This window comes from Peromyscus californicus, unplaced genomic scaffold, assembly GCF_007827085.1.
Source record: "Peromyscus californicus insignis strain IS unplaced genomic scaffold, ASM782708v3 Scaffold_6__1_contigs__length_162567912, whole genome shotgun sequence".
Lineage (NCBI taxonomy): Eukaryota > Metazoa > Chordata > Mammalia > Rodentia > Cricetidae > Peromyscus > Peromyscus californicus.
In genome coordinates this window covers 105,355,521-105,377,987 of record NW_026294584.1, presented here as the reverse complement: position 1 = coordinate 105,377,987, position 22,467 = coordinate 105,355,521, and the positions used below count along the sequence as shown (strand labels likewise).

The following is a 22,467-nucleotide window of genomic DNA, read 5'->3' as shown; positions in this document are numbered from 1 at the left end:
GCTGCTTGGCATCAGCTGGGAAGAGCTGGGTATGCCCAGTGGCTATGAGTGGGGCAGATACCTAGACCCAATCCAGGCGGTCCCTGAGAGGGCACTCGGGAAATGAATGGTAAGTAGGAAGGTAGGTACAACGGAAGTGAGGATACAAGAGGCCCTGCACCTAGAGAGAGGGCTGAGAGATCAGGACAGAGTAACCTAGTGGACCAAGGGAAGGTAGTCGTCTTCTATTGGAGACTGAGGACTAACTACATTTTGAGTGTTTCTTGGCTGTGGGACCCCGACGGGGGCTGGGTCTACATCTCGGCAATGTGGGGGAAGGGAGGGGTAGGGAACACACTCCATCCATGTCTTTAATCCTTTGACGCCCCCACCCCCACTTGCCACTTGTGTCCTAGACTGGTCCGGGAGCTCTGATCTCACTGTCTGTCCTCAGGTCAAGCTCTACGCTGCCATCACAAGACGACACTGACAGCGATGGGGAGGTCTGTGACTGGGCTCTTGCCCCTCTTGCCCCACCCCCACCAAGTACCCTAGACTGCCCCCCCAGGCCCTGTCCTGTACAGCACCCTCTCTGCCTACCCCTCACAGGAGCTGGCGCTGTACTTCACTGAGCCCCAGCAGCTCCTGGACGTCTTCACACAGTTAGAGGAACAGAACCTGTCGTTGATTCAGAACACACAGGAGATGGAGGAGACCTTGGATGATCTGAATGTCACTCTGAAAAACACCCAGATCCGCATGTAGGTTGCCATGGCGCCCCCCTGCCTCTCCTGTGCCCCCTGCACTATCAGTTGTCCCCTTCCTTGTGTCTGGGTAGATACCAGGACCTTCAGTCAGAAGGTAGCACTGAGGACCTCCCATTCGGCCCTTCTGCCACTAACCCAGGCCTGGGAAACCAGCCCTGCCATGTGGAAGGCCACCATACCCTAGGGCCCTGAGGCAGGCGTGGTTGGGAAGGGGCTGGAAGCTGGTCTTCAAGACACTTGGGTTATGGGGAAGTATTAGAGGTCCTCAAACCACACCTCTGGCCCCCAGGCTGGGAGGGAAGGAAGACTGCCTTGAGGGGGACCTGCAGCATTCGGGTGGGCACCAGGCAGCCGAGGTGCAGCTGTGTGGGAAGGCATAGGGCCCCCGACAGGTTGGAGCCAGTCTGGGATGGGTGAGGCCCGGGAAGGCAGGTCTGCCAAAGTCTGTCTAGCACAGCAAGGGGCCAGGGCTCTGGAAAGATCGTAGGGAAACCCAAGCCCTAGGTATTAGGCAGCAAGGCAGCAAGGGAGGCAGGAGCTGGTCTCACTCCCACCTGGAGCTCACTGGACACTCAGACCCATAATCCCTGCTACAGGGTGTGCCCACCAGCCATCCCATCCCAGTTTCCTCTGCTGGCCCATTCCAGAGCCCAAGGGGGCAGAGTAGGGAAGGTTAGGCTGGGGTACTGGGTCGGGGGTATTGTTCAGACTCATCTACCAAGTCCCTAAACTCTGAGCAACTTTTCTGGGTGGGCCCAAGGCCTGCAAGGGTCAGGCTGGGCCTGCCCACGGGAGCTTATGCTGGATGGCAGTGGATGGCAGACAGACCCATACATTGACTGGTAGGAAATGTACATGCTGGGAAGAAGACAAGGTGAGTGATGTGAGGAGCAGGTGACATCAGCTGAGAGGGGCAGGTAAGAAAGCAACGTGTGTCCCAGGACTCTGCAGGGAACAGGGAGGAGCCAGTCACCCAGAGGCCCAGGAAAGACAGCTCAGGCAATAGAAACAGCCAGGGCATAGGCCCCGACCCAGCTGAGACTTCGATGTCCAGACAGGGAGCCATGTTCCTCATAACTCCCCTTACTGGTCCAGCATGGCTACCTCCAGAATGAAGTGGAACTACCTGCTGCTAGGCAAAACTGTTTTCTGGAACCCTCTGGCAAGGGCTGAAGGCACAAGGAGATATTCTGGAGAGAGGCCAGGAACATCTCAGAGTCCCAGAGGACCTGCTCTCCCTCAACACAGCTATCTATGCTCCCAGCAGGACATAGAGGAAAGGCAGCAGCTATCCCCAGGAACACCCACGTGTGGTTTCTGAGTCACAGCCCATGAACTCAACTACCCTTTCTTAGGGAAAAAAAAATCAGAAAACAGCTTGTGAGAAAGAGAAAATGATTAAGAGTCATAGAACCAGCTGTGGTAACAGATAACTCTACAGAACATTTAAAGGTTTAAGGGGGTAGCTGAGTCAGTAAAGCGTTAGCTTTGCAAGGGGGACCTGTGTTTGATTCCCAGAACACACACACACACACACACACACACTCTCTCTCTCTCTCTACCAGGCATCATGGTATGCATCTATAACTATGGTTTGGGAAGGAAAGGACAGGGGATCCCTGGGATTGCTGGCCAGCAATCCTAGCTCATTAGCAAGCCCCAGGCAGTGAAGACCCCTGTCTCAACACACACACACACACACACACACACACACACACACACACACACACAGCACACGTTCACACATTTAAGGGAAAAATGACGATAATCCCAATAGTGTGTTAAATGACACCATGGCTCACAAATTAGGAATAGAAAGGAATTTCAATTTAGTAAACATCACAAGATCCTACAAGCTAATGCTGTTAAAGGCAAGAGATTAGTGGCTTTTCCACGGACATCAGGTGCAAAGGGTGGGTAACACCTCTTTCTGCACTGTCCTGGAGCTTCACCCGGGTGGGCAGAATCTCCACTCTTCAAGGCCTATGGCCTCAGGACATACCTACTAGGTCATGCCTAGTGGGAGCCCTGGGTGCTGAGGGAACTGTCTGACCCTGCAGGGACAGGGAGGTCAACCTGCTGAAGCAGTGGATCACCACCATGATGATATCCATCTCCAAGGAGGAGGAGTCAGCAGCAGAGCTGCAGCTCAAAGCCCGTGTCTTCCACTTCGGGGAGTATAAGGGTGACCAGCAGGTAGGGACAGGAGTGTCTCAGGGCAGGGCCCAGGCCCAGCACCTCCGGCCCTGCCCACTTCCTATGCTCTGGGTGCTTGGTGTGGCATGTGCCCCAGGGGTCTGCTTACCCGTTCCTTCTCAGCTGCCTGCACTGCTTTCCAGACGCTTGACTGTAGGGACCAGGGCCAGGAGCTCAGCATGCAAACACAGAAATATTCACTCACTCAGGTTTTAGTTCTTTCCAGTACTGTCCAGTGCCTTGTGTGACAGACACCAGGCCAGACCAAGCCTTTTTACCTGCTGCTGCTCATTAATACCCACTCAACACTCCCATGGCAGTTGCTACCTGTTTTCTGAATGGCAGACAGGCTCAGAGAGGTATGAGTTCATCTACCTTAGGCCTCACAGCATGTGGTCCTGTGGGGAGTTGGGGTCAACGCATCTTGTATAATATTAGAAGGACCAGCCTTCTCCCTGGGGCCCAGGAGAGAGAACTACTAACGGTGAGAACTATTTTCGGGAAATAGAATCTCAGCACACCGAGCTCTTTAGTCCATTAGCTTTAATTCACCATTCAGTCTCTAGCTTTACAGTTATATACCTAAACAATCACAAGGCTTCCCTCCAGTCAGGTCACCAGGCCTGAACTCCTGCAAGGTCATAAAGGCAGGTAAGAGTTTCCTCAGGCAGTGATTGTCAGGCTTTCTTTTCCGACCTGAAAATGGAGTGGTTAAGGGAGGAGTCAGCTGAGAGCTAATATCAGTTAGTATATCAAAAAGGGAATTTATGTGCTCAATCTACATTCCTAGGAGTGGTTAGGTAAGAAGTTAGGGGTCTATGAAGTTAGTAAGGCTGTAAGAAAGGAGGGTCCAAGCTAAGTTGTGTAAAGCTATTACTTAGGGTTCACCTGACCTAGGCGGTGTCTCCTTGTGGAATTTACCTTAAATCAGAAGACTAGCATGTGGTGGTCTGGACTGTTATTTCTGTTAGTCCTTGAATGTGGCTAAGGGAGATATCTGATTCCAGCGCTGAAAGGGGAGAAACGGATGGGCCGGAGGGGAGGAAGCCTTTCCTGGGGCTGTTCTCCAAATACCTGGAATGTGTGTGTCCAAAGAGTAATCAGTCCACACTGTTAGCAATTCTTAGGGAAAAAAAAATCAGTTGGGAAAACTATGAAGGCACACATGATTTTCGTAACAGAAGACAGCTGATATATAACAAGCCAAATAACACCAAATACTCCCTGGGATTTGGCTTCCTCTGAAGGAATTCCTTGATCCCTTCAGGTAGTGGCTTTGCCATAACCAGCTGAGTTCTTATATTCCTGCGGCCCGTAGCAAGGGCCTCAATGGGCTTGCTGAGGAAACTGGGGGAAGGGCTGGGATGTGAGATGAGTCAGGTGTGACCATAGGAACACCAGGGCTATTCTGGCTAAGAGAATCAGGTACCATTGTTCTACCCTTCTCTGTGAGCCCACAATGTGGCTGTTCCATTCTGGCTGGCCAGCTATGACTGCTGGTGTAGGCAGGCTATCGTGTGAGGGTGAGCAAGGGCCTGCAGCCATGCCACACCGCTGGCCGACTGTCCCCAGGACAAGCTGCTGGAGAGCCTTAACCTCAAGGTGATGGACGTGTACCGGAAATGTGTGGGCACGCACCAGGAGGCCAACCTGGGCACAGTGCAGATGCTGACCGTGGTGGAGCACCAGCTGGATGAGCTGCTAGAGAATCTGGAGCGAATACCCCAGGTCAAGATCGAACAGGCTGAGAAGGCCAAGGAGAGGGAGCGGCGCATGAGGTAAGCCACCGTGCCCAACCTTCTGTGACTGCAGCCCTGGCTTGGGTGCAGGGCGCTCTAGTCAGAGTCCACCCTCTTGAGTCTCCTGACCAGAGAGGCAGGCTCAGGACTCTGTGATGTGAAGCCAGGCCTCTGTGGGTCCCAAAGGGCAGGGTCATGGGACACAACTATCTGCCAAGTCTGTCTGTCTCTCCCAACATGGGGCCGCCATCTCTGGGGCCCCAACACCTGCACTAAGACTAATGTCCTAGCTAGGTGCCAGGGTGTTGGACTGTGGGCACAGGGACTGAAGACCTAGATGTGGATCCAGGGAAACATGCTTTCTGAGGGGTGTGCTCTGAACCTTAGGTCACCCTCAAGGCCACCATGGCATCTACATAGCCCTATCTGCCTTCCCCTGCAAGCCTTGGTTGATTTGCCCAGGACTGAGAGGAAGGGCAGAGGTGGCATTTTCTACATGTGGGAGGCATGGACTGACCTGGAGCCTGAGAGGGAAAAGGAGAGATTCCTCCCAGGCCCTGGCCCTCGTAAGCCACCTCTTGTCTTCAGGATGCGTGAGGAGAAGGCCAGGCTGCAGAAGGAGCTGCAGGAGGAGCGTCTGCAGCGGGCTCGAGCCAGGGCCCAAGCCGAAATCAAAAAGAAGGTGAGGGGTGGGGCCAGGGCCACTGGAGGGCATAGATCCTAGGCTCTCCAGCCCAAGCTCCGAGGCTTCTCTGAAGGCAAATCACCCTGCTGAAGAAACAGACAGTTTGCAGTGCCGAGCTGGAGTGGAGCAGTCTCCAAAGTCAGGCACTTCTAGTGCCCCCGCCCTAGAGTTGACCTCACCAGGACCAATCTCCCAGATGTACTATTCATAATACCCCTGCCAGGTGTAGATGCTTAGCCACAGAACTCACAACACCCAGTTTCAGGGGCCTGTTGCTCTGTCCACCCCCCAGACAGACTGTAGGTCAAGTGGCTGCCGGTTGAGAGGCATGTGTCTTCTGGGTCTCAAGCTCTCACCCCACAGAAAATGCATGGTGGCAGCCTTGTGCCTTTTGAAAGTGAAAGCAGAAAGTCTGGCCCTGAAAGCAGGTCTGGAGTCGAGCATGGCCCCTGAGAGACAAAGGAGCTGGTGGGCATCCATAAAACATGGCTGCCCATTTCACTGCTTGGGAAAGAGAAACACTGTTAATAGTAAGATACTACTAAACATCCCTGTGCTTAGTCCAGAAAGAAAGCTGACACATAATTCCCTTCAGAAGATGCAGCTCATTAGGAGAAAGGGTTTCCAGGCCATGATCAGGACTCAGATGGCAAGGAGAGCCTTAGACAGAAACAGGACAATATATGGAGATCTAAACCTAACAGGGCCTTAGTGGGGAGGGGAGGCTTTTCTTTCCTGGAGAGGAGCTTCATTAAGAAGGGGTTGGGGGGCAGAGGGGAAGAAAGAGCAAACACATGCTACCACCAGAGGGCTGGCAGGGCAGAGGAGTCTCTTTAGAGAGCAGCCTTCAGAGAACTTCCCCAAGCAAATCAAAGAACAAAGGAAATAGCTAAGTTTTGGGGGGCTGGCAGAAAGTGTCATATCACATGATTTAGTTCAACATAGTGTATGTGATAAATAGCATGGAGGAGCTAGGCTTGGTTAGGAGCATCAGTCAAGGGCTGTTGTTGGACACAGCACAGACAGCCTAAGAGAGCTGAAGGTTGTGGGGCTGGGCCTTAAAAGTGATGACTGACTTTTAGAGGCCCACCTCTAAGGTTTTCTGTCACATTGCAGGGTCTCTCCTGTGGAAACCCTGAGCCAGGAAATACTTTAGCTCTTGTCCTTCAAAAAAGTGTGCTCCATGGAGCTGGCATGGTGACTGCTAGGCTGATCCACACTCCAGGTCCCTTTAGTCAGTACCACCCTTGAGTGGCTGGTCTGTATGACCAGGCTTTGCTGGCCACTTCCTGAACCTTATAAGGGGACATGGGCAGCATGGCATCTCCACAGCCAGCACATAGGCTCACCATATTTATTGCCCCTGCAGAGAGGCAGGAGATTGGTAAGCCGCTCCCGTCCACCAGTCATCAAAATAAAGGAGGTATCTGAGCACGTGACCATGGACAAGGACAAGGAGGAGATGCTCTTCTTCTTCACTTAGCAGCAGAGCTGGCTGAGGGCTCAGGAAGAGGTCAGTAGTTAGTGAAGGCAGGAACTGTGAGCCTGATGGGTCCCTAACTCCATCTTATGCTCTCCTGTCAGCCTCCCTACAAACAGGAAATAAAGTCATGTCTCTTGGGTGTCTGAATGGAAGCCTCTGGGAAGCCCTCTTTTGTCATTTCACCCAAAGCATGTGTTTGAGGGACAGAACACCATCCTGGTTCCCATCAGAAACAGCTGCTTGGAGAGAAGCTCAAAACCTGTCCCTGAGGAGGGCAGGGTGTCGCTGGCCCTTGGAGACAAAAGAACCTGTGGCCCGCTGGGCAGAGGGGCAAGAATCTCAGCACCATGCACAGTACCTTGAATGAAACCAGGGCAAAACTTTCGGTACATGACATACAAACACTTTTATTCACTTATACTAAGAGTTGGGCCCATGGCAGCAGGAAGCTCCAGTGCTCAGAACATGACAGCCCATCCCATCACTTGGCAGACACACACTGGAGGCTGTGGGAGAAGGAAGCTTCTCTGTGAGGTGGGCTCTTGAGGCAGGTGACAGTGGTACCAGGCTACCCATGGAGTGGGGTGGGCCCTGATGACAGGTGGGCATGTTTGACCCCTAAACTTTGGCCTGTGATGCAGGAGAGACCTGTGGAAAGTAGGAGACCTTCTCAAGTAGGATTTATAATCCCCTTGTAGGGAGCAGCACCTAGGCAGATGGCACCACAGAGCCATCCAGAGAGGACTCATGCCCAAACTCAGGGCCCTCCCCGAATCCAAGAAACAAAGCAACTCAGACGGGGCAGAACCAAACCAGTATCTGAATAAGCACACACTCCAAAAGGCCCAAGGAAAATGCATTTCTGAGTGACCCTGTGTCCAGTCTTAACTAACAAATAAATATGTGCAAGGCAACCGTCTCTTCTGGGAAGACAGAATCACTCTGAAAACACACAAGGCCAAGGCCACATAATATGCTTATCTTCAATCTCAACCATAAAACACACCTATGTTCCAGTCCTATACATAACATACAGCATTCAGAACCTCACTTTAGAGACTAAAGACAAGTCACTATTTACCAAGAATCCCAAATACAGAATTTAGAAAAATTACTTTAAAAGTCTGAACTCTTCATTCCCAAACTATGAGCCACACTGTCATTCTAGGAAGAGGGCCTACTAGCAGGCCATTGGTGGGCACCAGGCCACCCCAATCACCTTTCAGACTAGCTGCCTGTGTAAACTGCTAAAGCTCAGCCCGAATTTGGCTTCACCATGGCATACAGTGTAGTGAAACCAACACACCCACTAACTCCAGCCCAGCAGATGCGAAGCAGTCTGTCACACAAGCTCTCAGAAAAGAACCAAACTTCTAGATGTCTCAGGCAGAATGCTAACACACTACAATTGAAGGCCCTGTCCAGACTTAGTACAGAGATGTACCTGAGCAGGGAGCCATGCTCCACCCACTTCCTGCAAGGATCTTCTAATGTAACAAGTGCTACCCAGCTCAGGCCCAAGGGGACCTGGGAAGGGCTGGAATGCACAAGCATTGCATGGACATGGTGCCTATCTCACTGTGGAGGCAGTTTCAAAGAGTATATAGCCCAGACTGGCTCTTGGTAGAACAGAATGAAAGCACTTTCACTACATGTACCCCAAAGTCTCAAAGAATTGGGCTGGACTGCTGAGCAGAAGTCAAGTGAGGTCTCCCTGCCCACACCATTGTCATCTGAGGTCTTGAAGTGAAGCCTGGAACATGGTCCTTGTTTGCTCAGGCTGCTGTCACTGAAGGTCCTGCAGGTTGATGGTACTTCCTGGTGCCTGCATAGTCTCCAGCCCAGCAGAACCTCCAGATGCTGGAAGCACCTCCTGCAAAACCAAGCAGAAAGTTGAGGAGGGGTGGGGTGGAAAGAGAGGGGGAGGCACAACAGAGACCTATTCCACATCTTCTGTCCCTTCAAAGAACAATGTGCTTCGTACAGTGGCACATTCTTTTAATCCCAGGAAGGCAGAGACAGGCAGATCTCTGTGAGTTCCAGGCCAGCCAGTCATGGCTACATAGTGAGACCCTGTCTCAAAAAACAACCAACCAACCAACCAAACAACCAACCAAACACTCACAAAACTAAAAACCATTATATTTTCCCAGATTTTTTTTCTAGGCCCACTGATGGGTCCACATATATTCAAGCACCCATGTACTTTCCTGTAAAAAAAAAAATACCAAAAACCAAAAAACCGAGATCGTCTCTTCTTATATCCCACACGCAGTAGGCAGCTCACCTAGGGAGGGAGATGGTGATGGGTGGTACCCATCACTCTCCTGCTAGAACCCAGCACTCCTACTTTGGTATTATAGACTCTAAGCTGCAGTGGGCAGGTCTGAGGTCACCAGCAGTTTGTAATTCACCTTCCCTCTCTCATTGCCTCTTGCTCTCTTCCCCACCACTCCACATCTTCTTCCTCCCTTTCTGTGTCTGTTAGAGACAGGTTCTTGCTGTGTGGCCCAAGTGGCCTCAAATGTGCAGTTCTCCAGCCTTTGTATCCTGATTACTGGGTGCCACCTAAGTCTATCTGGCTCAGATTTCCTTTCTTTAGGATAGTCTTCTGAGGGGCTTAGGACAGTAGAACTGACATTTCTGAGGTAGGCTGGCAGCCTGAAAAGTGACTTCCATTCAGACCTAGAGCTGCACTGGTGGCTACCTACTCTCAGCTTAACCACTCACTACATAGCTACTGAACTCATGTGGGTGCAGCTCATTTATGGAGAATTTAGAACTGCAGTGTGTAGCGGTCACAGGCACACTAGGCTTCACCGGGTCTACAAGCAGACACTGTAGTGTCAACCAAGCCTTATCTAAAGCTGTGGTCCTGACTATCTTTTCACACCACCAACCCAATGTGCTTCCAGGGCAGGCTTATGGCAGCTGCTAACCCATGCCACAGTCTCCTGACATGGGAAACCTGGGATGAGTTCTACAGAGAAGAGGAAGAACTGTAGGCACCCAGACCTGGAGGACGTAGACAGGCAGATCCATGGTGAAGTAGGGGTGGAAGGCAGAACGCTGTGGGCTGAGGGCTAGTGGCAAGCCTCCTTCACCTGAGGGGTCATCCTGGGGAGGCAACATCAAGAACCATCACACACTGGTAATCAGGAAGCAGGAGCACTGGCCTCTCCATCCCTCTCACTTTGAACCCAGCACAAGGTTCATTTTAGTCTGGAATCTTCTGCATCCAGACTCCCTATGTTTATTATTTCAACACTCAAAAACTGCCCCCAGTCCCAAAAGCACCCCTCCTCCTAAGGTGTCCTAAATTCTGCATGGGTGCCCTAGTACTTTCCCAAGCTCATGGGGAGGTCTCCTTTCTGTTCTCTGTTACCCATGGGCCAAACAGACCTGAGAGCAGATGGCTCCCTGAGATGAGGAGGCTGCCAGGTCCCCAGAAGCAAGTCAAGGAAGAATGGTTTTGCTTTCTCATGTGCACATTCAGTTACAGCTGCATACCACCCCCAAACTGAGCACCCTCCATCCTCCCACTGCCTCAAGGACCTTCTAAGTACTACTGTTTCCATCTTAGGACAACAATATTGAGGCTGTGGGCTAAAGCCACTTGCCCAAGACAACATTAGCTGCCAAAGGACAGGTAAAGATTTATACCCTGGTGTATGCTCTTTCCAGTGGGCTCTTTTTCTACCTGTGGTGACAGCTTTTCTACAGTCTCTTCACCCTATACTCTTAGCCCTGGAGTGCCTTCTGAAAGCTGACCTGCACACTGTGGCTGTGCTCCTTCAGGACAGGCCTCCCACTCCTTTCACTGTCCCTATCTCTAGGGAGTCCTTGATCTCGTTCATAGTTCCAAGTTGTTCTACCATTGGGTCAAACTGGGAGGGAGGAGCATGATTTTCAGCTCCTTTCTACACATAAGCCTGAGTCTCTGCCCACCAAACCCTCACCTGCTTCTTTTTTGGTCTAGAACCCTTTCATTGCCTATTTCTCCAGGCCAGTCTTTGCCACCTGTCCCCCATTTATCTGAGCCCTGCAGGCCCCTCACAACCCTACCCCTGGTCTCATCTTTCCTTCATGGTCCTCTCCTCGATGGACCTTGCCTGTCTCTAAGCTCTCTGAAGTAACAGGAACAGCTCCACCCCAAGTCTCTGACAGCTAGGTTTGCACTGGCCTGCTGAAGTTTCATCCGTAGCCCTAAGTGGTGTGCAACATGTAGGTGTGTGTGACTGGGCCAGAATCTCAGCCTCCAAACCCCTTCCTTCCCCATTCACCTCCTTAGAGGTCATCCTGGGACTGCAGGTATGTATGGGGCTGCTGAGTGACTTGGCAGTGAGCTCCCATAGATGGCTGTCAAATACAGGTCTGCTGAGCCCCCAAAGAGGTGGCTGAACCTTATCTTCAGTGACCAACAAGAAAGCAGAGAATCAAAGAGGCCCCATCATTTTCACATGAAAGCCTGCACCAGCTGGTGTGCAGGGAGTGGTGCCTAGAAGCATGGCCAGAACAGTCTAAGGAGAGCTTACAGGAGAGTCTGGGTAGAGGTGGGGCAGCATAAATACCAGCAGCTGTGAAGCTTGCACACGGCCAGCTTGGGCAGTCTCTGATGCCTCCAGCCTGCACACAATGGTCCCAAGTAGGCCTTGGCAGGACAGAGGCACAAGCCATTGCACCTCCAAGGGATGTGGGGAAGATGGACCAGGTTGAGGGGACTAGACACAGGGTAACACAGTGCCACAAACCTGATACGTCAGTCCTAACAAAGGCAAGGGCTTGCACAGATGCAGTGAGACAGGCTGGGAAGAAGAGAGAGGCTGGGGTTATTAAGATGGCTGGGACAGGACACAGGACTTAGGACAGTTTACTGAGAGGGCAGTGGCCACCCCTCCACCATCCTGCCCCTGCAGACCTTAACATCCATGTGGGTGGTTCCTACCTGCAGAATAGGGATCTGGACACACTGCAGCCCAGCCACAGGAGCTGGCACTGGCAGACCTCCACTGGGTACCATGAGGTTTCCACAAAAACAGCTGTGCTGGCCTGAGTGGACATGAGGAGGGTTGGCCGTGCCATCTTTCATTTTCCCATGAGCAGACTCAGAGGTTCCTAAAACAAAGCAGATAAAAACAGCACATCTAACATAACACATGCTTCCCTGGCTGGGCTCTGGCCCTAAGGACTCGTGAGGAAGAAGCTTCATGGTTCCCATCATCCTATATAGATAGCTTCACTGACTTGAAAATTGTTCCAAAGGATTTTCATGAGGCCAGAGGTAAAACAGACAAACCCACCAGATTTTAGTGGAAAACTTACCAAATCTATGGTAATCTTTTTGCCTGACAGAACCTGAATCAAGGTGCTCCTTCTCTGAGGGCCACATCCCTAAACTCCCACAGCTCCTGGCAGGCGGAAGACTCAAAAGGTTTGGTACTCTGCACACAAAGGTGTGCTACAGCAGCTGGCTCTGCCCCTCAGCCCAGCCTTCTAGTTGCAACAAGTTTTTTAATTTTTTTAATTTTTATTTATATTTTTTAAAACATGGAGACCCATCAGTGATGGCACATGCCTTTAATCCCAGCACTTGGGAGGCAGAGAGAGGCGGATCTCTGTTGAGTTTGGGGCCAGCCTGGTCTACAAAGCGAGATCCAGGACAACTGGAGCTGTTATACAGAGAAGCACTGGCTTGAAAAACCAAACCAAATCAAACCAAAAAAATCCCATGGCCCTCTGCAAGGCCATGGTTCACTTCTGAAGGTCACCAGCACCTGTGAAGGTGGTGCTCTGAGTGTGCTGTGCTCATGTTTGTGACTGGTATGACACCTGGGGCCACAGGCACAGCGCTTCCCTTTGCTTCTCCCACAGCTTGCTTTCTCGGGCGGGGGTAGTGGGAGGGCAGGCTGAGGAACCCTTTCTTTAAGTGCAAATATTAACCAGGTTGATGGACAAGGTGAGGAGAGCCCATGTTGGAAGCAGACACCGAGCTCTCTCTCATTGCAGGTGAGTTCTCACAGAGGTGGTTCCACTACAATTTCAACTCATCTGCTAGGGTCTGTCCAAAATCCCTGATGGCTTATGCAGTTTTCCTGCCTAACTGCTCTCTCTGTTCTTAGGTCAGGGGTGGGGCAAAAAGCTTCCTATCACTTCTTCTTGAAAATGCACATTATCTCACTCAGCTCCAGAACTATACACGCGTGAACTTGTATGCTTTTAAGTTTCTTATTAACCCAGCATGCTTCCTTGGCATAAAAATATGGACAAACCTGAAGTTGTGTGTGTGTGTGTGTGTGTGTGTGTGTGTGTGTGTGTGTGTGTGTGTGTGTACTACCTACACTGCATGTCCTAAGGTTTGCTGATTTTCAGTGCAGTAGTTACAAGGGAAAGAGTGTAAGGAATCCATGTTTCCAGAGAAGCCAATCCCAGTCACACTGGATACCCACCTTGTTAAGCCAGGTGCTCACACTGGCTTACCCTTTCCTTTGCCTACTTATATGACTTCCTTATTTATCCTTCCCAGTGAACTTAAAACTGACAGGTGGAGTTTTAACTTTTTGGTTGTTGGAATTTAAGATTTTTAAAGGAACTGAGCAAAATATGCCAATCAACACGACTTGAATGTTTCCTGCCCAAAATCTGGCAGGCCTTCTCCTGCCTGGACTTGTCACCAGTGGCCCCGGAACGGCTCACTTTTGTTTTTATCATTACCATCTATTTTTTTCACTATCTTCTTCCTGTTTAACAAAAAAGCAATGAGCTGAGTGACCCATCACAGTACCATTAGTTGCCACAGGCCTCTTCAGACTATTCATGCTTTGTGCTAAAGCCTATGGGCTTTCCAAGTTCAATGACAACATCACAATAAGTAATCACCATGTCCCTCTTCACCAACCTCTGCAAACCTCCCACCAGAGTCAAATACTGCCACGATGCTGGTTCGAGGTCTTTCCTAGATTTTGAGGGGACTGATTTCACTGCTCTCTAATAAAAATGGTGATGGCACTATTATTAGGGGGACCTCTTGGGTTCTCAGTTGATTAAGGCCTGAAAGACTGTGACTGTTACCAACATTTTGTTTGTAGAGGCACCTTGGTTTTCCCATCTTTGACATGGTCAATCATGCTGACAGGCTGCCTAACTAACCAGGAGCCCCTTGAAGCTCTAGGTGAGCCTTACCTACTCCCCACAGTCCACTTCACCTGAAGGAGGGCAGACATAGTACATGGCCTATAGGTTCGGGAAATCCTGGGGCCAGTCTGCCTTGGGTTCTAGTCCTTGTATTGATCCTCATTAGCGATTACTGTTCCATGTTTCAAGATTGTCATCTAGAAATGGGGATAAGAGGACCTATACCTTTCAGAGTTTTAGAGAGGACTAGGGTTGGGTAATAGACACAACACAATGGCTCAGAACCAGGCCAGGTACACAGAAAGCCTTAGATATGACACCTCTGTCAGGCTTTAATATGAGGGGTATTTTATATGTGCACTAAATATAACCATTTGAAATGTGTTCCATGGCTACTAATCTGTGTATGTTTTATTACTCATTTAGCAGGCATTTACTGCATCTTTATCATGTGGTACAATGACACTTCCCCTAGAGCTCCCAATGGATGGCTTGCAAACCTACCATCAAAATGCAGTGGTAGCTGACGGTGCTTCATACCATTAGATCCAGCATTTGAGAGACAGGATAGTTTGGGACCAGCCTGGGCGACATAATGAGACCCTTTACAACGTACCCTGCTCCCACCACCAGCAGTGTGGAGACAACAATGGGGACAAAGACAGACTCTGAAGACGCTGACCACAGCTGAAGGTGGCATGGCAGGCAGCCACATGAGCACAGTGGCTCTAGCCACTGAGAAGCAAACATCCCGAGTGGCCATAGCAGCAAGGGACTACCCCTACCAAAGGGAAGGGACCAGGAAGAAATGGTGTCACCAGAGTCTAGAAGGGCAATAGTGCAAAGAGACAGACAAGGGAGCCAGCTCCTGCCATACAACGGCAGCCAGCCCAGGTCCCACCTACCTGAGCCTCACATCTGTGATCTCAGGATCAGGCTCCAGGTGCTACCGGGGAGCCCGGTAACAGTCTCTAAGGACATGAAGGCCGAAGGTCTTGACTACAAAGCAAGTCCTGAGCACAGGAGAGCACTCTATCCTGGAGGGCAGTGGCTGTTTGCTGCACCACACACCACGAGCCCTATTTTGCTCCAGCAAAAATGTTAAATGAATGGAAAATGGATGTGAACAGAATATACATTTACACCTACTCCAGCACCTTTCAGTCTATGCTCAACTGTTTTACAAGAATTCCTGCAGAAACATCACACCCATCCAATGAACCCAGGCCTCCTCACACAGAAGGGGACTATGAGGTGAGATATTAGATGGTGTACCCGAGTCACACCTGCCTTTGGACCTATGCAGAATTGGGGCACCTGTTGGCTCTATCAATCATCTCCCTGATAATGTGTGTGGTAAAGATGATGCTGTTTTTAGGGTAAGGTTGGGAACCTGTCATCAAGGGCTGCTTTCCTCCTCAATCACCAAGAGCAACGAAGGGAGACAAGAATAAAGGGATCCTGCGGAGGACAACTGAACTGGGGTACAGACTGTCCCAGCAGGGAAGCAGCCTAACAAACTAGAAAAGCACAAATATGAATAGAAATGAAAATGTCAAATGGAAATGAACAGACTCATGATGCTAAAGGAGAGTCCAGAGGTTGGGACTATGGACTCATCTCTAGCGGTGTGGCAGAGTTCAGGGCTATTGTCTTTCCCTGCCTCAAATGATCTCCCATGAAGCCACCCGCCAACGTTGTGCTCAGGAGGATGAAAGAGCTCAGACTCAGAACAGAGATGATCAGAGCCCACCCATGTTTACAGCCAGGGTCCTGTAGAGAGCAGCCATTCAACAGCCCTCAAAGGCCACACTGCCTGAAGGAGCTTTACCAACCTTGGACACACAAAGGAGACTAGGTACAGCTGAAGCAGACACCTGGGCTAATGGACAGACCATGTGGTGACAGTGTAAAGTCTACACTCCACTTTGGTTCCCAAAAGCCACCTCAACCATAGGCCTGCATGCTCTAGGTGTGTGTGTGACCCATAAGGTGGGACAAAGCTCCTAAATGACATCCCCATGGAATCCAAACCCAACTAGTGCTTTGTACTTAAACTTCCAGGGACTTGTAAGGATGTCACTAAATTCTCTCCTAGAAAGAGAAGTGACAGCAATGTGACTCCTGGGCTGACAGCAAACCTCTTCATTCAATGAGCCCCTTCTCCATTCATGACAGCAGCCACAAAGGAAGAGGGAAGGAAACCTGTCAAACACATGCCCAAAGGTATTTGTTTTAAAGTGAAAACATTACTATGAAGATAAGATCACTGACTCAAGCCTCAACTTAGTAACTCACTCGAGCATTTCGGCTACACGTACATGGCACAGCCACATAGCTCTCCGGCCACAGGCTAGGCTTTGCTAGGACCAGTAGGTCACCCCACGACTACCAAAGCAGTGGAGTGGAAAGTGCACGTCCACCCTGGTTTCTTTCTCCTGCCTCTCTGGGAAGGGAATCATGTATCTCCATGTACTAGTGACACCACAGAGCCTGGGAAAGCTTCACAAGCCACCTAGGTGGAATGGCTACTCTACTGCTCGCTATTTTAATGTGACAGTTTTAAAAACCACAAAATTGATGTATTCTCAAATACAAAAAGTAGAAATGACCACAGTATAATATTTACAATCTTCACACCCAGGGGTGGGGTGGGGGTGGGGAGGCACTATCCATTCATGGGCATGTCTTACCTAACTTCCGTTTCTATGTAAGTATATACACAAATGTTGTCTATCCATACATCCATCGTTTCTTATAGACTGACTTACCAAAAGCATTCACAAAGTGTACAGCTTTGTTGACAGCCATTTGAGTTGTAAATATTCTCTTATCAACAATTCTGGTAGAACAGTAGCTAGCAGACGGTTCCTTTACATCAACTCCTGGTATCTTCATAAGCCAGACAGTAAGGTGCAGCTGCACATGTACTCATTACTAGTTTTGTTTTTTCCCTCTTGGAATCATCGCCAATGACCCTGTAGACACACCAGGCCACCTTCCAGAGGGCCTCCCTGGATGCCTATGCAGCCGCTCTAGCAGTCTTCTGCAAACACTTGCTCATGGCGGCGCTCGTCTGCCTTGCCACCTTTAGTTCTCAGCAGATGTGGTTCTGGTCAAACCTGCTGACAAGATGTGCTTACCATGCCTCTGTTCCTTGGGCTTCTTGCCACACATGTGTAACATGTGAAGAACCGCCTCCCTGCCTAGCCTGCCAAGGTGACTGTGGGGACCAACCAGGTCCTTCTGTTACAGCAGGTAGAGCAGAGTACAGTAAGTACTGGCTGTTGTTACAGCTTTTCAAAAGCCCTAAACCACCTGAAATCCACAAAGGGCAGCATTCAGTTGGTAGAAGTACACAGGGTCACCTCTGCCACGTACAAGGATGAATCAGGCCCTAGCTGTTTCTGTGTCCTGTCTCTGGTTCGTGACTCTGCCCAGGATACACCAGCATTCTTTCCCTGCTGGGCTACCGTGGTAGACATGTGACAGACTTGAGCATCTATAGTGTAGTCTCTAGACATTTCCCTTGCTTTCTTGAGCATTCTCACCTGGAGGTTCATTCGGTCCTCAAGCCTTCTTGGACTTTCAAGTGAACAGTGTCACCACTCTGTGAGGTAAGTGTTGGGCCTCCTTTCTTCACACCCAGTTCTAGGGGCTCCTACTTCAAGACAGGCCCCAAATCCCTCTCACTGTTTGGCCATCACTGACCCCAGCCATTCTTGCTTCAGCTGGATGGCCAAAGAAGTCCTTACTGTTCTTGTTTCCTCCCATGCGTGACATCCGCCAGTTTATTGTCAAAAGAGCAGGTTGGATGGCCTTTCAATATATCATGTCCCTTTGACCCTCTATTTTCCCCTCTCAGTAAAGACCAGAGGGGTGACCATGGCTTACAAGGGGTGACAGCTAGGTCACCTTAGTGCCTCTGCTGTCTCCCTCGTCACATTCCAGTGAGGTCAGTCTGCCTTCTCTTGGGACAGGTCAACCACACTGCAGCCTCAGGCCCTTCCTAGACCGTTTGCCACTTGTTTCCATCCCCATGGTTCCTTCTCATCTCCAGGTTTTCTCTTTCCTGATGCCTTCCCATTTCCCCTATTGAGAACTGCGGCCCTTCTCAGAGCCCTTCCTGGATCTATCTTCGTTAATCTCAGCATTTGATTTACTCAGTCTTTGCTCAGAGCCCTTCCTGGATCTATCTTCGTTAATCTCAGCATTTGATTTACTCAGTCTTTGCTCATCAGGTACTTCCATTCCGCTCAACAGACTGCTCACCTTTCCATGGTGTATGGGAAGGAAGAGGCCACACCACCAGGGAGCAACCCAACTCTGCCTTACAGCTAATTTCTGTTGTCTTCTCCATGTAAGAGAATACCTGCCTGCTTGTGAAATTTCCTCCTGAGGGGCTGCTGTGACCCTGGAACCACATTTCCTCACTGCCTACTGCTGTCCCTTAGAGAACTCCAGATGGCAGACATTTCTTTTTTAAATGGACACTAAATATCTTTTACTAATTTTTTAGCTGAATCTCTTGGGCTTTTCAACTAATAGTGAAGTCATCTATAAATGATCACATTTCCTCCAAAGAATCCACCTTAGTTCCATTTTTGGCTTATTTCCAAGGCAAGACCCTCCAGAAGAACATGAACACTATGGCAAGAACAGGGGTAGGAATGACTCCCAAATGACCTGGGCACACCTGGAGAATGCCGTTGGAGCACAGCACTGGGTGGGTGCTGGCTGCTAGGCGCAAACTCACCAGGTAGCTGAGGACAACTCTGAACCCCTGTCCTCACTTGAGTACTTGTAATGACAGGTGTGACATCACACTCAGCAGAAATCATTATGAAATTTCTATTTTCCCCAGTGATGCCTATTAATTTTTAAAGAAATACAATTTAAGATCTGTTGAGGGCTGGAGAGATGGCTCAGTGGCTAGGAGCGCTTGCTATATAGCACTTGGGTCCCAGTTTACATCTCCAGAGCCAATATCAACAAGCTGGGCATGCCTGGCATGCCGGTAACCCTGGAAATGGTAGGAGAGGAAGGCACAGAAACAATTGCTGAGCCTAGCTAGAAGACAGAGGGCTAGCTCCAGGTTCAGTGAGAGGCCCTGTCTCAAGGAAATAAGGGAGTGGTAAGTATGGGACAGCCGTGCACACACGTACCTGTCGAGAAAACAGTAGGGCTCTGACTGTGACTGACTCATTAACAGAGCTACTATTAGGTAGTTTCCAAGCCCTGTTTAGTCAGCATATAGTAAATACAAGATGCTCAGGACGCTGTTTAGAACGTTGTATCTAGTATTTTTAAGGGAGCTTCTATGGCTATTGTGTGGTGACAGCCCTTGCTGTCCATAGCCTAGGTAGAGTAAGGTGTGTAGCCAATTGCACAATAGACTGATGCATGTACTTTTTCCATGTTACAGTGTTCACATCTGTCTTTCAGAATGATGTGCTGTTGCAAGTACTATAATGTATTATCACACTGTGTGTGATACATTTATTTCTGTTTCCACTGACAGTGCAACTTTCTTTTGCTGTTTTTCTTGGTTCAAGTGCAGATTTAGAAACAAATGGCCTGGAAAGCTGTGCACATTTAAGAATATACTTTGTTCCACCCAAGCCAAAAGTTTCAACCTGAACAGATGGTTACACAGGACTGGTTGTTATGCGGGTTTTTTTTTTGTTTTGTTTTTTTAACATCTAGTGCTTCCTTTTCTTAAGAGGAGGCTGCTTGTGCACACATCTGTACTCATCTTTCAGCCACACTCCTGGTTCATTCGTAGCAACAGTCATCATTAGCTTATACTCTAAGTGCCTTATAGTCTCATGTAATCTCCACAAGAGACCCAAGCAAGTGCTGCTACTGTTCAAGGGATCAAACCAGAAACTCCATGGCTATCACTTTCTGTTGCAATTAGGCATTTTTTTTTTTCTTCTGCTACCCAACTGCTCAGGCTTTATTTTGGTTTTCAAGTGAATTTTACTTTGTAATTTATACAAATGGTTAGAAAACAAAGTCCTGCCAAGACTTTTTCCCTATGAAGAGGTTAGTTGTAATTTTCTTCATTCCTCACTTCATATATTATTTCTACAAATACTGGATATAGACTAGAATCTAGTAAATTAACTTCATTAATCCCATGGCTAAACATCCTTCACAGCTTCACTGTTTCTGCTCAGTCTGCAAACAAGCTAAATGAGTCATTTTCAATACTGATAGGCCTTTACTCATCCTCTCCCCTAGGTTTCTATCAGATTTCATTTTGTGCTACTTGAGATCTGAGCTTTCAGAATAAATGTTCTTTAGCTCTGCTGTGGGCCACACATGGACAACCACCTCTCCATGCTAACGCTATCCCTGCTGTGGGGTTTGTTCTGAGTCACCGCTTGCCTTCCCATACATTCCCTAAGGGTGTGCTTTGCTTAGATGTATTCAATCTTTGTCTCCTGGCAATGCACTTAAGAGTTGTTTATGCTTTCACAGTCACACAGGTGCCTTCGGGTTTTGGCCACACACGCCTTGTTGTTTACTGTTCCTTCTAATTAGCACCATGCCTGCTCCCCTTTCCCTGTCCGTAAAGCCACTGCTCACTGCTTACTATGTGCAAGGACCTATGTTCAATCTCTCGTAATGACCTTCCCTTTCCAAAGGTATTCTCACTGAGAATTCTTACACTGGCGATTTTGTTAAGAACAGCTAAATGCTTGAGCTGAAGATACCAGCAGTGCTCTTGAATGTCTATTCTCAACAGCAGCATACTGGGAGCAGCCTTAGATTTAGATTTCAGACTACATATTTTCTGAGAATGCACATGCAGTGTGGGCCTAACATCTACAACAATGATGTCTTTCTGTTTGTTAAAGTCTGGACTCCACAATGGTGTAGTCATACTGGGACTTCTGTGCTCAGACTTAAATACAATTCATAATCTCTCATCACAATGTCAAAATGCAGACACCTCAGAAATCTAAATTTCCCCCTCAGACTTGGTGCCAAGATACCAGCACAACCCTACCTGGCGTGAAGCCACTTAGTCTGAGCTGATCCACGTAGAGGAATGTTTTACTGATAAATACCAATATAGTAACAAGGAGTGTGAAATACTGTGTACATACCTTTAAAAAAATCCTAACATTCTGCATAGAGAACACAGCTCAGATTGATTAAAATGATATTTACAAATATTTCCTAGCACTGGCCACTGAGAACCTAGTGCATACAGCTCACCAGCAGCCAGCACAGTCTTGGACTCACATCCTGGTTGTAAATATCAGTCTCCAGTAAAGGAACCAAGGTTCTCTGGAGAATCAATTGACTGCAGGCTGGGACAAATACTAGGTAAGATTAGTTCAGGATAGGGTACATTGGAAGAGCACAAGAATCTACTTGCAGGAACTCCCAATGGCCACAGCTAGGATACTCAGAGCAACAAAGTCAATGCTAATCATACTATAACCTGATACTGGGAATAACCTAAGGCATAGACCTCTGAGTCTAGACTGAAAGTGATGGAGTGTACCGGTGAGAGAGAAGGGAGAACTCATGTCTGTAAAGAATTCTACTTTTTAAACACCTACAGGAAATACAAATTACCTGCACATCAGGGTCACATTATCATAGTCAAAACTCACTGTCTATTGCTATCTGTGGAGAACATGAGAAATGGTATCTGCAGCACATGGTAAACAATTAGGCTCACTGAGCTCCTGGAAGATGACCTAGGAGCCCTAGAATGTCCCATCTCTAAATATGTTCTTGCTTCCTGGACAGAAAGATAGCTCTGTAGTTAAAAGCACAGGCTGCTCTTGCAGAGGACCATGGTTTGATTCCTAGTACCCATACACCAGCTCATAACCACCTGTAACTCAGTTCCAGGGCATCTAATGCCATCTTTTGGCCCCTGAGGGTACCAGGCACAGGCGTGGTACAGGAACATACGAACAAGCCAAGAACCGCCCCCCTCACAAAATTAAAAACAAAAAAGGAAGAATGTTCTTGTTTCCCTGGGGTCCTTAAACCACTTCAGAGAGTCAATGCTAACAATGTGATGTATAGTATAGTCCTGGGTCACAAACTACCAGCCCTATCTCTGGAGGGCCTGGGTCTTACATAAGTGAGTCCCAATAAGCACTGTAGGTAGCATGCTTCAGGTGAGTTCTTCTGGTCACCAGCGTTGGAAAAAGTTCACACTGTCCTCATCACATGGATCCTGCTCTTGGTCTGACCCAGTCCTTTCACTGCACAACACTGACTGAGTACAAGAGCTTTCAGTGGGCTATGAGCTCCAGGGAATGCCTGAAACTAAGAGTATACTTGGAGGCACACAACTGCAAAATATCTATGTCAAATTAAATATTTACAACTACAAGGGGAAAAAATAGGATGTTTATAGAAAGTAGAAAGTTGGTCAACAGCATCTTTGCTAGCAATCCATGTAAAAAAAAATACATTTGTACCCAGCACAATGCACAAGGAGGGGACATT

At 48.9% G+C, this 22,467-nt stretch overlaps 2 protein-coding genes across 2 annotated transcripts in view; one reads left to right on the top strand and one right to left on the bottom strand.

Annotated features, from left to right (window-relative positions):
• Positions 1–7,144, top strand: part of Cfap100 (cilia and flagella associated protein 100) — a 31,315-nt gene extending 24,171 nt beyond the window's left edge. The window contains exons 12-17 of the mRNA XM_052719054.1: positions 434–482; positions 589–740; positions 2,807–2,942; positions 4,515–4,720; positions 5,270–5,363; positions 6,736–7,144. Of these exons, the coding sequence (XP_052575014.1) occupies positions 434–482; positions 589–740; positions 2,807–2,942; positions 4,515–4,720; positions 5,270–5,363; positions 6,736–6,849 (751 nt within the window). The 3' untranslated portion in view covers positions 6,850–7,144. The remainder of the gene's footprint in view (positions 1–433; positions 483–588; positions 741–2,806; positions 2,943–4,514; positions 4,721–5,269; positions 5,364–6,735) is intronic.
• A 92-nt stretch (positions 7,145–7,236) lies between these two features.
• The window catches only part of Zxdc (ZXD family zinc finger C), a 32,316-nt gene continuing 17,085 nt past the window's right edge, over positions 7,237–22,467 (bottom strand). The window contains 3 exon segments of the mRNA XM_052719052.1: positions 7,237–8,722; positions 9,865–9,966; positions 11,795–11,964. Coding sequence (XP_052575012.1) covers positions 8,636–8,722; positions 9,865–9,966; positions 11,795–11,964 — 359 coding nt within the window. The 3' untranslated portion in view covers positions 7,237–8,635.